Here is a 15,124-nt window from a genome sequence, read left to right as displayed (position 1 = left end):
TTTTATCATATTTTGGACGACATGCTATAGTATGACTTTTTTTTATCATATTTTGGACGACATGCTATAGTATGACTTTTTTTTAACCTATTTTGAACGACATATTATAGTATGACTTTTTTTTTAACCTATTTTGAACGGCATGCTATGGTATGACTTTGTTTTTTTATATTTCGGACGACATGGTATAGTGTGACTTTTATTTATCATATTTTGGAGTTATATTAAAGTATGACTTTTTGGCCATATTTCGGTCGACATACTATAGTACGACTTTTTTTATCCTATTTTGAACGACATACTTTCGTATGACTTTTTTTTAACCTATTTTGAACGACAGATTGTATGACTGTTTTTTAACCTATTTTTAACGACATACTGTATGTTGACTTTTTTTTAACCTATTTTGAACGACATATTATAGTATGACTTTTTTAACCTATTTTGAACGACATTTAGTATGACTTTTTTTTTATCCTATTTCGAACCGCAAGCTATATTATGACTTTGTTTTTTTATATTTCGGACGACATGGTATAGTGTGACTTTTGTTTATCATATTTTGGAGTTATATTAAAGTATGACTTTTGATCACATTTCGGACGACATGCTATAGTATGTCTCAGAAATATGAAAAAAAAAAAGTCACACTATAATATGTTTTGAGAAATCTGAAAAAAAAAAAGTCACACTGGAATAAGTGAACGTGAAGCTGTAACGACCACAGAAACAGAGGGACTTTGTCGCGATGTCGTGGATGAGCACTTACCTTGACCTTGGCGGTGGCTGTGAGGACGGTGTAGTCGGGGTTTTCCAGACAGTCCTGTTTGAGCCGCTGCGCCTCAGAGCCAACGAGCAGGTGGAAATGTGTGGCCAGGTGGCGTCTCAGCAGGGTTTTGTTGGGAGGAATGTTGAGCAGGAGGGCGAGCGCTTCCACGTTAAAACGAGGCTCCAACACCTTCAGCGCGCGTCGATAAAGCGTTGTGGTGAGAGGTCAAACGGGGAACCGGAGGAAAAACATGCGTAACGTAGAGCAGCACAAAGGGCAAAAACATTCACACAAAATCAACAAACACTCAATTTAAATTGAGGGTGCACAATAAAAATAATTTGACTTTTTGCAACTTTTTTTTTTTTTTTTGGCCATTAATATGCAGAACGTCATATTTGCCGACACTGCGTATATTTAGAACAATAACCGAAAGCAAATTTTTCCGGCGCAGCTAGATTGAACATTTCTTATTCGAAGCACACTGCCTGTTTGAAAAGCTCTGGCTGGACAAACAGTTTCGGGATGAGCGTCACTGTGAGATCTCGTTTGTTGCATACACTGTGTTTTGCCTCATTAATATTAAAGTTGCCTTAAATGCTATTCAGCCTCACCATCAGCCCTCCATGAACACCACTCCCTCTCAGGTTGGGGGCATATTCTGCCAGATCCACGGAGCGGAGCCACTCCATCACCCTGTGGTTGGTCCACTGAGAGATTTCTGCCGGTGTGATGTTGTTCTGGACAACAAATGGGGAGAAGACAAAATCCATATTTCAAAAGCAGATACATTAAAATGACCTGTGTACATTTTTTTTTTTTTTTAAAGAGAAGTGTGGGTTGTGATTTCTTGCGTGATACCTCATCAGAGGGTCGTCGTCTGAGACAACTGGCTTCATAGAAGTTGAGACGGAGGACCTGAATGGCCCTCTTGATGCTGAGGTGATGGAGAACGCTGCCCACCTTCAGAGACAGCAGGTCCTCCTGAGAAAAAAAAAAAAAAAAAATCCAAAAAATAAGAGAGTTCTCACAAAGTTGTTTCACCTATCCAATGATTTATTCAGAGGACAAGATGAGTCAGAATATAAAAGGACGTTTTAGCCGGACATTTTGGGATCAAATTTAAATGTCAAAGCTTCGAACAACGCAACGTGGCAGGTTTGAAAAAGTGCACTGCTCACCACCGTCATGTAGTGCAGCATGCGTCCATCAACTCGAGCTTCATCAAAGTGACTCTTGTACTGTGGGAGGCCGATGTCATCCAGCCATCCTGAAAAGAACAACAGCCTCAGTCTATTTATTCAAAGTTTGAGACGGCACAGTAACTTCCACTCAGTTATAAGATGACGTCGCTCACTGGTGACCCAGTTGTGGTCCAGTTTGCCCCTCAGATCGTCGTCCTCGGACCCGAGCGCCTGCAGGGCCAGCTGCAGCTTCTTCCTGTGGAGAGGCTGCTTCATGCCCAACTCCTGCAGAGGCAAAGAGAAGCCGTCAAAGACGAGACACGGGGAGGGTCTTTAAAATGTAAAAACAATTGATGAAATTGATAAAAAAAAAAAAAAGTTTGGTAATTCAAATCTGGTGGGTTTTTTTTTCCTCTCAGGATTTCTGATGCTGCTTAACACAGAAAACAAAAGCAGCTTAAAACAACTCAAACTCGGTTCAAATCTAAGTCAGAAATATTATTATTTCTTGATTTTGTTCTTAAGGTATACACATTTCTTGAAACCTTAAAATGTACCGCATAAAAACTCAAATGGAATTATGATTGACTGAAAACCCCGTAGGACTCCATCATTCGGTGGATTTCCCTCCTACCTTCTCCAGATCGTGCGGTGATGCCTGCACTAACGTTTGTCCTGATTTGATCCAGCTCTGGCCGTGGGCGACGTGCAACCCGAGGCCCTGCTCGTGGAGCCACCCGCAAACGTCTTCTTTACTCCACCGCGAGAACGGAACATCGACGGCACTGAACAGGGGCAGAAAAAAAACACATTAAAGGGAGGAGTCCTGCTGTATGAGATTATTTTATTGTAATGTATTATTTTTATGTATTTAACCAGAAAAACTTTGTTGAAGTTAAAGATGCAACTATATGCTGCATCCAACACATATTACATTGTGAAGACATTCCTTAAAATAAATCAATGACCGTCGAGATAAAAGAAATAAATTAAAACGATTCAAACTTAATGAGTTTAAACATTAAGATTAAAAAAGAAAACATCAACAGCCAAAGATGAACTACATTTCTCAGCTTTAAATCAACTTGTAAAAGGTTCCAGGAAGAAGATGCGTTTAGATTTATTTTAGGCATTCGTACTTTTCGCATTAACCAGAAGGACTGTGTTGTCGGATAAATCTGTGCAAACTGCTAGAATTCTTCAGGCTTGTAAATATTGTGGATTTTGAGTATGCTGGTAGACGCAGAAAAAAGAAAGCAAAAAGAAAAGGTTTACAAACACCTACTTGTGATTCGGTTCGCGCGACCAGCCGAGTCGAGGGCCGGCTGTGGCTCTGACTCCGCCCCTCCTGAACTCCATCTCGGCTGCGTCATCGAGGTTGAAGGTGGTGGAGTGACTCCTCTTCAGCCTGCAGGAGGATCACATCGTGAATGATCAGAAGATAAATCCTCTGGCATTAGTTCGAACTCCCGATGACACGCCCCTGTGAGTTTTACCTGCCGAAAAACTTCCTCAAGCCCTTGGACTTCTTTTTGGTTTCCGGAGAGGACGTGGGAGGAGATCCGTCGTGGGACTTCCTCGGCGGGACGCCGGCCAAGTCCAGGTGCTCCGTGCCTTTACGTTCCGTCTCAGCTGCAATAATATTTATAAACACGGTAAACGGGACAGTAAATATAAACTGCGGTGTGAGGAGCACCTCCTGTGAGAAATACGTCACATCTAAACGGGAAAAACGGCTCCGCCGCAGATGGTTTACTTTCACGGATGAACGGCGACCGGATGTTTTGGTGATATCTTTGACGGAGACAACTCGCACCACAGCAAGATACGAGAGAACTCCAGAAAAATGCAATTAAATCCCCGAAAAAGAAAAAAAAAAAAAAAGCTTTCCATCCGTGACTCCCAACGTTCCCCGTGAGACACAGTGTAGCTTTAATTACCGAAATAAAAACTTTTGAAGAGAAAACAATTGTTTGATTGAGTCACAAGCCAAAACGATCGGGAGCCACAGACTGTTGTTCTATCAAAGAACCACGCCGGTGTGAAATGGTCCACGTTTCAGTCAGTGCTGTCCTCGTGCACATCCAGCCGCGTCACCCGGCTGCGGTCTTCAAACATTTTACAGAGTTGTTGACAGAAACACGAAGATCAATAATTAAATACAGCAACAACAAAAAAACATGGTCCAACAAAGAGCAAAAACTAAGGAGACGAAATACAAGCGTCCTCTCACCGAGGTTTGGGGTGCTGGACATCTGCTTGCCTCCACGCAGCTTAAAGAAGCCGCGACCGAAGGAGGAGCGGGCCTTCTTGGTACCGAAACTCTCCTCGCTGGTGGTCTTTACTCTCGAAGAGGAACCAGGTCCTGCTTTATTCTTGGCCTACGGGAGAAAAGAAACACAACACAGAAGAATTGAGGATATGGCCAAAGATAAAAAACCATCCTCAAAATGCAGTTCTACCGTTTCGCCACTAAGCGTCAGAGCAGGACTACGTGCACACATACGGTGGCGCCGCCGACTCCATGAAGACTGACGCTCCTCTATTTTGAGTGTTTTAAGCAACAGGAATTATCATAATTATTTGTCACGTTGTACAGTTGGGTCAGATGCTCGGTTCTGGTCTTACCGGGTCAGTGCTGCCCGTTACAGCCGGGACGCTCGACCGCGGGACATCTGAGGAACTGAAAGAACAAGAGCGAAAAATGTTGGTTCAAAACTATGTTGGAATAAAACTGATTTATATATATATATATATATAAAACACTATTTCACAGTCAGTGTTGAGTAGAAAAGAGCAAATGCTTCCTAATTAACCAAAAATGAAGTGATAAAGTAAATTAGATCGCTCCTCTGCTCGCAGCTACGGCTTCACAACCGGTCCGTTTACGTTAAATCTCAGCCGCTCCGCGTGACGGCTTGGCGCCCACGCAGGTGTTTCCACTTGAGTGGACCTCTCAGGACCGTGTGGGCACATCCTCCTGACTCCGCACGGTTTTTCTTTTGTTGCAAATGCCAGAGGCGATAAAAAAAAAAAAAAAAAAAAAAAAAATTCCTCCCTTTGATATCGTTACCGTCAAACAGAGTCACCTCGCTCGGCCTTCCACCCGCGCAGAGGTCCAATCAGCCACAACAATGCGGGCGTGAGTGAAATTACGACACGCCGGAGGAATAGCGGTGATGAAAGCTGCTGGAATTGAGCTGAAATTTGTGTCAGCGAAGCGAAGGCGCGATCACGCGGCCCGCCGTCCTCACGCGGCCCGCCGTCCTCGCGCACAAGGCTGCATTTATCGGAGCCGGTGTTTCGAGGCACAATGTCCGCTTTGAGAAAGGTCAAAGGTCGCAGACGTCAGCTCCAATTATTTAATGTTCTGATCAGAAACGTCGACATATTTGACTCCACCCGCGAGATTGAATAAAGCGGAAACAGATGGCTTTCGATTACAAAGAATTAGATGTGAAACTCTTTTGAGTTTTTACCTTTCGGCTGCCTGTAGCTGTCGTTCTCTGTCCAGCTCGTTCATCTCAGAGAGCACCGCTATACATGGGACGGACTGAGACGACAGACACCAACAGGGTTAATTGGGACGTGTTTTGCCAACAGCAGAAACCCGAATAAACAACAACCCTGAACTGAAATTCCTGGGAGAGACGATTTCAGAGCGGGAGGCCGAAACTGTTTTTTTTTTTTTAAAGGAAGTGGACGGTCTGGGGTTCATCCTGTGTCGAGCAGTGTTTTGACAGAGGTTGTGTTTACCTCGCCGGAGCTCCTTCCTGCCTCCCCCTCCAACTCCAGGGTGACCTGATCCGCCTCCGTGGACGCGGCGACGGACGGATCGTCTGCGATGTCGTCGTAGTCGTCGTCCTTTAACTTCTCTGAGAGAGGACAGAGCGGTCAGCGGGCGTGACGAAGCACACGAGCACCAAAACTTTATCCTCCTCGGAGTTCCTCCTGCATTGTAGGCTGTAAATATTATTGTGAAGTAGATAAACGGGGTCTTTTGATGAAATAAATACAAGTACTGGCTTCACGGTGGTCAAAAGCTACCGACATTTTTTTCACTATTGATTCTATTGCCGTAGTTTTGGATTTTTGTTTGTTGCCTCTCCGTTCGGTTCCCGGTGCTGGCGTAGTTTCTGTGCTTTCTTTTTTTTTTTTTTGCAGATATCTCTGGAGCTGGAGCTGCAACGTCTCTGGTCTGCGACTACCGGCGCCACCAACAGTTCATGTCTTGGATCTATTTTCTCTCTGCTCTCCCCTGGTTCTGTCGGAGGTTTTTCCTTCCTGTTGAAAGGGAGGTTTTTTTTTTCTTCTCCCGGCTTACTTGGGAATCGTTGCGTTGTTGTGTTCGTCTGTATAACGTTGTAAAGTTCTGTTTCAGCGCCCTGAAATGACCCGTGTTGTGGTTCGTCGCTACGTAAATAAATTAAATCGAACTGAGCTGAATTGAATTTGCAAACATGAACTGAGACTTTTGGCTCATGTCTCCAGGACCCGACGTGACATCTTGTTTTGTCCAACAACAGCTCAAAACTCAAAACATATTCAATTTACAAAGATATCAAACAGGGAGAAAAAGCGAAGGAGCTGGAACCTGAGAGCGTTTAAAAAAAATATCAGAAAGGGTTATAAAAATCATGCCGATTATTTTTCCACCTTGGAAAATGTATTAAATCCTGAATTGCATCGATGTGTTTGATAAATACTTGACCGAGTGACGAACCGAACGCGTTAAAACAAAAGTTCTAGAGAGAAAACGTGTTGTGAATCCCTTCGAAAACTTAACTTAAATATCACGCGAGCGCATTCGTAATCAATGCGTAACGTTTCGAGTCGATAGGCTCCTCTGACCTTTGACCAGCTCCTGCACGTTCTTGCACTTGGTCAGCGATTCCTCGAGCTCTTTAATCCGTCGTTCCTGGAGATCGACGCACGCGCACGCACGCACACACACACACACACACACACACACACACACACACACACACACACACACACACACACACACACAAGCGAGGTTTCAGTCACGTTCCCGTCAGGCGAGTCAAAGCTGCAGCCGACGCGCCGCGCTGTACCTTCTCGTCGTTTCCTGACGTCAGTGACTCCAACATCGTCTTCATCTTCAGCATTTCAGTGTCTGGGAAGAAAGAAAGAAAGAAAGAAAGAAAAAAAAAAAAACCAAAACTCAGCTGCTTTATACTTGTTTAGTTCAGCTCTGAGAAACCAGAACTAATGAAGCCCCCCCCCCCCGGGGTTCGGAGCGACGGTCAGCGGCAGCTGCCGTTTCGGCTTGTTGCTGCAGCGAAGTCTCGATTCGGTTATCACCACCAAAGATCAAAAACATGGTCTCGGTGCATTGAAGTGAAGCACAATCGAAAGTGATATTTAAACCTGAAAATATTTTCAAATCTATTTCAGTTCGGACATGAACAACTTTAAAAGGGAAACAATCAATGTTTTTACATTAATAATGAACTAAATGACCGATGAACTCTGCAGTTCCCATGAATCCGGTTCCGGAGGACATTTTAGCCTCTTTCAGCTCACTGTTTCGGTTTTACAACTTAATCTCACTGTTCTCTCGCCGGCATCGTTTGCAGCTATTAACAGCAATAAATCATTATATAACGCAACCTGCTTATTGCCAAATGGCAGACGGGCAAAATTAGCAGATGGGTAATGAAAACATTGAACATTTAGCAGCTCAAAAGCCTCCAGAGAGCAAACAAGAGCTAAAATGAGGGTGAATATTTCCTTGTCTGCTAAATGTGAAACTCTCTCCTTTAAAAAACTGCTCACCAGTCAAACTTTAGGAGATATTAGTACGATAATGTTGTCTTGACAGCTCGTTCCACTGCCACGAAGAGTTGGAGCTCAGTGCTAACGAGTGTCTACCCTGCGTAAGTGTCCTTCAGCAAAACCTCCTCTTCTGCATGAGACTCTGAACTCTAATTTTGCCCCAGCAAAGACACAAATGAGCGTATTCAGTTTTTAGATTTGATGTTTTCAGAGTCAAAGTGGCGAGATGAAAGACAAAAGCAGCACGTGTTCACAGGCAGAGCAGCAGAACGGACTCCACTTTACGTTCCTCGACGCTCGGCGTGGACGAGATAAGAGCAGCGGCGGGTGGAAGGAGTGAAACAGACATACGTTTGGTATGCATCTCGCAGACCGAAAGAAAAGGAGTGAAGTAGAGAGAGAGAAAAAAAAAGGGCCTCAAATCATCTCGTTACAGTTCAGACTGCCTGTGAAATGTGAGATAGGGAGAAATTATTAATGGAGAAATCGGGTATGAAAGCAGCGCGGCTGCTGGAAGGCGATGCCGTGTTGATGGAATGTGAAATGTCTATTTGTCTAATCCCCACGAAACCTTTTGTGAAAATTGGGAGTTTAAACAGCAGGAAACGGTCCAACGAGAGTCCAGACGGTTGTTAAAACAAGATCCCACCTCTTTCTCCTCCCTCCGCCCCCGGCCCGCTCTCATCCTTCAACCTCCTCAGCTGCGCCTCCCGCTCCTCCAGCTGCTTCTGCAGATGCTGCAGCTCCTCCTGTAACGAAGGGGTGTGGGGGTGGTGGTGGTGGGGGGGGGCATTGTTTATTTTACAATTCACGAGACTATGACACGGAGAAAATACTCACATTCGAGAAGCTGGAACCGGAAGATGTTTGGCAGTTTTTCTTAATATATGATTTAAAACCAGCAGTTTATTCTCTATAAGATTTGGGGGGGACTCGCACTAGACAGATTTTTTTTATTTTTTTAAATTTTAAGTTGTCAAAATCAATGCGAAAGAGGCCAAGATATTCTGGTTATTAGTTCAAGCTCCATGACATCATCGGGGTTTATTTTACATTAACATTCCAATGTGTTATGTAATTTATAACCAAGACCAGCAAAGCTAATGGCATTCCCATCCGCTTCAGCTGTACTTGTGTGTTCAGTGCTAATTAATGCTAGCCCCACACCAGAGGATAATCGGGCCGGCTTCGGGGCCCAACATGCTCCTCCCGAGCTTTCCAGGCTCAAAGTTGGTGTGAACACATTATCTGCTCGATTTCAAATCATAAATCGGCGCGTTAGCGCGGCCATTTTTTCTTATTTTTTTTTACCAAAGACTCTCAGAGCTGCGAAAATGGCGGGAAACAAAACATTAGTAATCAGTCAGAAGATTCAGTTAGTGGTTTAGTTGAGTTTAATTCGCTCTTCTCTGTTTATCACACTGCGGGTCCAAGTGAAAGGATTCAGCGCAAACTCGCGCTGACCTGCAAAATACCGAGCATGCGGACCGGTGGACACTTTTTTTTTATAAAACCAACACAAGTACTGAATTTAAACTCAGATCACGTACCGATTAACAAGACGTGCAGCTTTGTGTCGGGAGAAATGCGTGGTAGAAATCGAAGCGCGTGACTTCGAGCGACCCGAGCCAACGGTGTGACTCTGCCATTACGTTAGGAGGTTGTTAATGCACTAAAGTTAATAAGAGGACTTGAACCTGGTACAAATCCTGTAACCGGTGCAGGTGGAAGCACTTACAGCCAGCGCGGTGAAAGTCAGGAAAGCAGCGGGAAAGGAGGAGAGAAACGGGCCGGAGATTAAACCTTCACCTCGTCTCCAGTGAACCGCCCGGTGGTCCACTTCGGACGCTTGGCGGGTTAGCATGTTGCATAAAAGATGTTAAAAATCACAGGGGGGGGAAGAGAGAGAAGAAGAGCGGGAGCCAATAAAAATGGGGGAAGAATAGGCAGAGAGAGAGAAAAAAAAAAAAAAAACGTCATGGGGGGGGGGAATTACAAGGATTCAAATAATGATGCCTTTTTTTTTTTTTTTTTTTAAAGGGGTAAGAAATGAATTCAGATCTCGGGTTGTGATCAGATATAAAATCATCGTGCTGACTCGACGTGAACTCTGCGCACTCACTTTGGTGGCTTTGAGTTTCTTCTCACACTGCAGTCTTTCATTCTCCATGTCGGTCACCCTGAACCGCAGGTCCGTTACTTCCTGGTACAACCCCTGGGGAGGACAAAAAGAAAATCCCCATTACCCGTTAAAACTCAGAGACAAGCTGCACTGGGGAGGCTGTGTGGGAGAGACTTCTGATATTTTTTAACAAGGCGCGGGGGGGAGGCGGGACGGGGGGGGGGGAGGTTTCTGCCAAAGGTATCAGCAATATTTTCAGACTGATGTCCCTCTGGAGAGAATTTGAGAAGCTCGGTCCACACACGGAGGAAAATCCCGAACTAAAGGTGGAGGGTCATGGTTGATTATGGTGAAACTGCCTTTGTCCCGCCGAGCAACAGCGTAGGAGCCCTGCGCAATAAATGAAAAGTGTTTTTACATTTTTACGTTGCTATTAAGTCACTGGGGTGTTTTCATTTCTCTATTTATGAGCCTAATGATGTACAGTATGTTGTTTTTTTTGATCGGTTGGTTTAAGGTTTCCAATACGCAGCACATTTCTACATAAAATGTATTGATAATATTAAACTAATTTTATGAAGTTTTGTTATTGTTTGTATCATTTTCATTTGTAATGAACAGATGGGTTTTTTTTTTCTTTCTGCATCGTAGAAGTGAAGCACAGCGCTGTAGAGAAAGATGCTCTCCAATGACATCATGACAAATAAAACATCAGAAGGGGGCTACTTCAAACTTCAAGATCCATTACAGTGTTTGTGGCTATTGTTTTAGTTTTTAGTTTTGGCAGCACTGTTTCCATCACCGTTATAAACACAGTCAGTAAGTCGGCCGTTCGTTTGTTTATTTGAATCCTTAACATTGTTATTGTCACGATAGTTTTTCTTCTTTGGGTTAAAAGTGAGATAATCCTAAAGCTCATGTTTTGACTGTAACCATGGATACACAGACCATCACTTGGATTACTTTTGATACTGAAGAAAATGTCTTAATTTGACAATCAGGAGGCAAAATCTGAAGTTGTACAGAGTTATGCCAGGCCAATACTGAATCCATTTCTATATTTGCCATATATCACTATATTTATATATTTGTAAGAAATATGATTACGTCAATCAAAATCAATCAATAATGAAAATTAAATTAAAGGCGTCGGCCAATTTAGCAATATCAGCAATGCCTTCACATATATCTGGTTGATTCAGGAGTGATTCGTGGACATTTTTATCTTTGACACAAAACGTTCTCGATGGAAAGAATTGCTTTGTTTAGTTTCACTCGAGTTACAGTCGTGAGATTAGGGCCTCAGGTTTGACAGGCATGATGTATGTTTTAAGGGTTTTTACTTAAAGCTAAATGGCTCTTGAATGGAAACAAAAATAATTATGCACAGTTGCAGAAAAGTTTATATGCTCCCTTTAGGCTTTCACTGTGAGGAAACACCACCTAATATGTCCCAGCGAGTGAGAGGAGTATATGGAAACTATAACTCTCCCGGCTTTTTAGCCCCTCAGAGAGGGGAGAGGGTAGAGGGGAGGTCTGGGTGGGTGGCTGGGAGGTATTCGGTCAGGAAACAGCTGCTGGAGCGCAAGCAGCGTTTTAGCCTCCTTTGTAACCCTTTCAAAAAAAAAAGTCCACCCTGCACAACATGACAGATCTGGGTCCCTCCATCCGACTGAGACGAACCTTTGTGACTTTAAAACAATGACTGGGAGGCTGCCAGGACTCGTCACACGTCACATCAGACGAGGCGCAGGTGCAGCTGAGAGCTTCGCTGCCTGCTCCCGTTTAACAGGCTAGAGATAGAGCACGTTTTTCAGGGCGGGAGTCTACCTCGTTGCCCCTGTGATCTCTTTCCACGGCGGTCAGCTTCAGCTTCAGGCTCGACACCTCGCTCATCAGCTCCAGCTTCTGGGTCTCCAGGGCCGTCCGGTTCCCCAGCTCCTGTGGCGCGACAGTCACAGAGAATATTTACATGAGGGAAGAAGAGAGTTTTCAAAATGGCTGACGGTGATATTCACTTACATGTTGAAGAAGCTCCTCAGTAGCATTTAGTTTCCCCCGATGATGCTCAAGACAATTGTCGAGATCCCGAATCTTTTCGCCTTGCACCTCCACCTGGTCTGTTAAAACACTTACCTGGACAATAGATGACAGCTTCAGTAAATATGTTTTAAAGCACAGACCTAATGACATTTTTTTCTTAAACCCAAGATCTGAAAAAGGATAAAACAGGTAACTTTGTTCTGTCTAATGGAAACCAAATCTGCCAACCAGCATGTCGACATCTCAGAAAATATTGTTTGTTTATACCGTACAAAACCCAAAGTGGAAAATGTTTTACGGGAGTTGTGCAGGTCTACGTGTTGAGTGGAAACTATCATTTCCTGAAATCACGTGTTTTTATGACCTGCCGAAAAACTCCCCCAAAAACACCATTGGTCATCATTACAGTGAGATGAATTCAATAATCTAACCCAAGACCAGTAGGTGAATATGTGTAACTATCCCTTTAAGGGTTTTGTCATTGGATTGTTAAAATTTCAAGTAAACCCCACTTTGACCACTAACTTTTGGCATGTTAAATTGCTGTAGCGCCATCTTTTGGTAGAACGCTGAAATGTTCGGGCCTATAATGACAGATTTGAACTAATGAATCCAGGGGGGGGGGGGGAATGAATTTTGCATCTGTTCCTGACACTGTATAGTTATCAATAAAATGATAAAAAGCTTTCTAAATGGCCACATGGTGACACTGTGGAGTAAGATGTTGACAGAACGAATAATTGACACTAAATTTCTGTTCAGTCGTTTTTGCGATATTTTGCTGAGTGACAGACAAATAGGACTGAAAACACAAAAGCTCTCTGGGTCGAGATAATTACACCACAGCAGCTGCATACAAAGATACTTAATTATGCAGGAGCGGTTGTTGTGGAGAGCTTCGCTAACTCACCTGAAGAATGAGACACTCTTTGTCACTCTCCAGTCGTGACAGGCGTTCTTGGTAGACGGCTTCTGCAGCGTGGACGTTGCTCTGAAAGGACAAAACAGTACGTGGTGATTTTGTTTCGCGGGAACAAAACGCTGTGGGAGCTGAACGAGACCTTAAACTGTTCTGTCCTTTGAGATGACATCTCATGAAAAAAACACTACAGGTCTGGTTAATGAACCGAAAGAAAAATATCACACACACGGGAGCTCTTCATAGTGTTTTCCTGTAGAACCGCACAACCTTCCCAGAAAATGATCTCGCATGTTGTTGTTTTTTTTTCCCTTGAAGAAACCAAACAGATATGCGGGTTGAGTTTTATGTGGGAAACATTTGAGGGTCAACGGTGTTCTCACATGAAAGCCATTAAAAAAAAAAAAAAAGAAGCTAACTCCTCTCTCGAATATCGCACACGGAGAGACGAAGGCCGTGAGGGAAGAAAAACAAGAGGCTCACGCTTAAATGATGGAAATTATTTGCAGAAAGACTCCTATAGAAAGTCCATCATTCGCAGAGCATGTCATAACATTACTTTTACAATAAACAAAGTCACGGTAAAGGCAACGGAGCGCGATCAAGAGATGCTTGCAGCGTACAAAAGACTCGGATCTCAGTGTTCACAGATTGAGCTGCAAAAATAATAATTGGCAAGTAGATTTATGATACAATTTTCGTCTGTCTGGTCAAAGACAAGAAGAATAAGCAACCCCATTTGAAATGTAAAGCTCTCTCCGGTAGTTTTGGTGGGGTTTTTTTTTTTTTTTTTCTGCAGGTATCTCCACTTCCAGAGCTGCATGTTTCTGATCTGGTGTTTTCTCTCTCTGCTGTTCTTTTCTCTCTCTGCTCTCCCCTCACTCAAACTGTTAAAAGGGAGGTTTTTTTCTTCCCACTGTCGCTCTTGTGGGAACTGTTGAATTGCCAGGTTTCTCTCTGTGACGCTGGAAGCTGATGCTGATTCTCAAAGTGAACTGAATGGATAGAGATATCATCTATTGATGCGTCTTGAGTGGATCGGATACAAGAATCCAACGGAGATGGACTGAACTCCAATAACAACCTCAGGAAGTACGTTAAAATGCCTTTGAGACAGATGTTGAAAAGGTGCCGATTTATTTGTCTCCTCATAGAAAATAATTACTCCTCCAAACTGTAAATACGTCAGGAGCCTAAATGATAATTGTAGCTGAAGTTACACTGTTGTTGACTTTGTCTTATTGAAGCAACTGAGGATTTAAATAAACACTAATTTATGTGATCGTCAACCAGTTCAACCACTGAATTATCTGTGATCTGTACGAGTGTGTTGGTGTAAAGATAATTAAAATTTTCCTGCGTGTTGTACAACATATTCGCAGTTACCAAACAGCTTCAACACCACAAATGCAAACGTGGCTGAAGCGTGAATCAAAGTGTCTTAAATCTCATCTGGACCTCATTCGGACAAGAGACGCTTTAAAATGACCAGCGTTAATGAGGCGTAGAGAATTGCTCCACTCACGAGTGACGGCTGCGCTTATCGAGACAAACAACTCCACAGAAAGAGCCGAGACTTTAGTGTTCAACAGCAAGCGATGAATTACATCGAAGAGGCTTTCGGTGCCACGTTTTTTACGATTTTTCTTTGAGATCTCATCTTCTCGGACACAGATCGCCCTACACGTGGCTTTCCTTTTACCATTCGTCCCTGCAGCCACTCCGCCACCCCCTCCGCGGTGGAATCGGGGATCTGGCAGCGCAGGTTGTCCCTCTCCTCGTTGTCCATGAGCTCCAGCGCCGCCCGCAAGTCCTCCAGCAGGTGCAGCACCCGAAAGCCGCCCAGGAAAGGTGACGTGGGCGACTGGCAGTCAAACAGCCCGTTGGAGTAGTCCATGGCCTTGGAGCCTGCGGGGAGGGAGGAGTTAAGATTCATATGAATTTATTGCATATAAATAATACAAAACAAAAGCTGTGGAAATGCAAGAACTCATCGGGCTGGCGTGGAGGACGAAAGAGAAGGATTTATGACCGGAGCTTAATTTAGCTTTGGTCTGTGGGAGCATGATGAATAACCACAACTGTAAATTTGAGTTTGTCTGTAAATTGTGTTTACTGCTCACAAGTTGTTGTTAAAACACAGCAGCAAGCTCCATAAAATGAGAGAGAATGAGAGAATTAAGCCCGCGTATTACTTTCTGTCATAACACCAGACATATGTGTGATTTCCCCTCCCATTAATAGCCATATGTAGATGTGGACAGCATTCATTTTGCATGCACTGTTTT

At 43.7% G+C, this 15,124-nt stretch overlaps 1 protein-coding gene and 1 long non-coding RNA gene across 2 annotated transcripts; one reads left to right on the top strand and one right to left on the bottom strand.

The window, feature by feature from the left end:
• Window positions 1-607: 607 nt before the first annotated feature.
• Window positions 608-14,742, bottom strand: LOC138615124 (liprin-beta-1-like). The gene is made up of 20 exons (XM_069688745.1): window positions 14,539-14,742; window positions 12,828-12,908; window positions 11,897-12,010; window positions 11,705-11,815; window positions 9,875-9,967; window positions 8,402-8,501; window positions 7,029-7,090; window positions 6,805-6,871; window positions 5,710-5,828; window positions 5,433-5,506; window positions 4,582-4,636; window positions 4,187-4,334; window positions 3,450-3,585; window positions 3,239-3,361; window positions 2,588-2,738; window positions 2,127-2,238; window positions 1,951-2,039; window positions 1,631-1,753; window positions 1,384-1,509; window positions 608-958 (listed from the first exon to the last, which is right to left on the bottom strand). The coding sequence occupies exons 1-20, from the start codon at window positions 14,731-14,733 to the stop codon at window positions 623-625; spliced, it is 2,415 nt and encodes an 804-aa protein (XP_069544846.1). The 5' UTR covers window positions 14,734-14,742; the 3' UTR covers window positions 608-622.
• On the top strand, window positions 5,824-6,393 carry LOC138615125 (uncharacterized). Its single transcript, XR_011310426.1, has 2 exons — window positions 5,824-5,918; window positions 6,118-6,393. It is a non-coding gene; the product is annotated as an uncharacterized lncRNA (long non-coding RNA).
• Window positions 14,743-15,124: the final 382 nt, after the last annotated feature.

Source organism: Brachyistius frenatus, unplaced genomic scaffold, assembly GCF_029030835.1.
Source record: "Brachyistius frenatus isolate BFR_SWC_R1_liver_20210118 unplaced genomic scaffold, ASM2903083v1 Contig_705, whole genome shotgun sequence".
NCBI classification, from domain to species: domain Eukaryota; kingdom Metazoa; phylum Chordata; class Actinopteri; family Embiotocidae; genus Brachyistius; species Brachyistius frenatus.
The sequence above is the reverse complement of the archived record's forward strand: the minus strand, read 5'-3'. Positions and strand labels throughout refer to the sequence as shown.

Bases quoted from the DNA above. Each gene is read 5' to 3' on its own strand.
- LOC138615124 (XM_069688745.1), bottom strand. From the start codon at position 14,733: ATGGACTACTCCAACGGGCTGTTTGACTGCCAGTCGCCCACGTCACCT. The intron at 6,872-7,028 runs GTACAGCGCGGC...GTCGATCTCCAG, and splicing joins CGTCAGGAAACGACGAGAAG to GAACGACGGATTAAAGAGCT. The intron at 1,510-1,630 runs GTATCACGCAAG...TTTGTTGTCCAG, and splicing joins GACGACGACCCTCTGATGAG to AACAACATCACACCGGCAGA.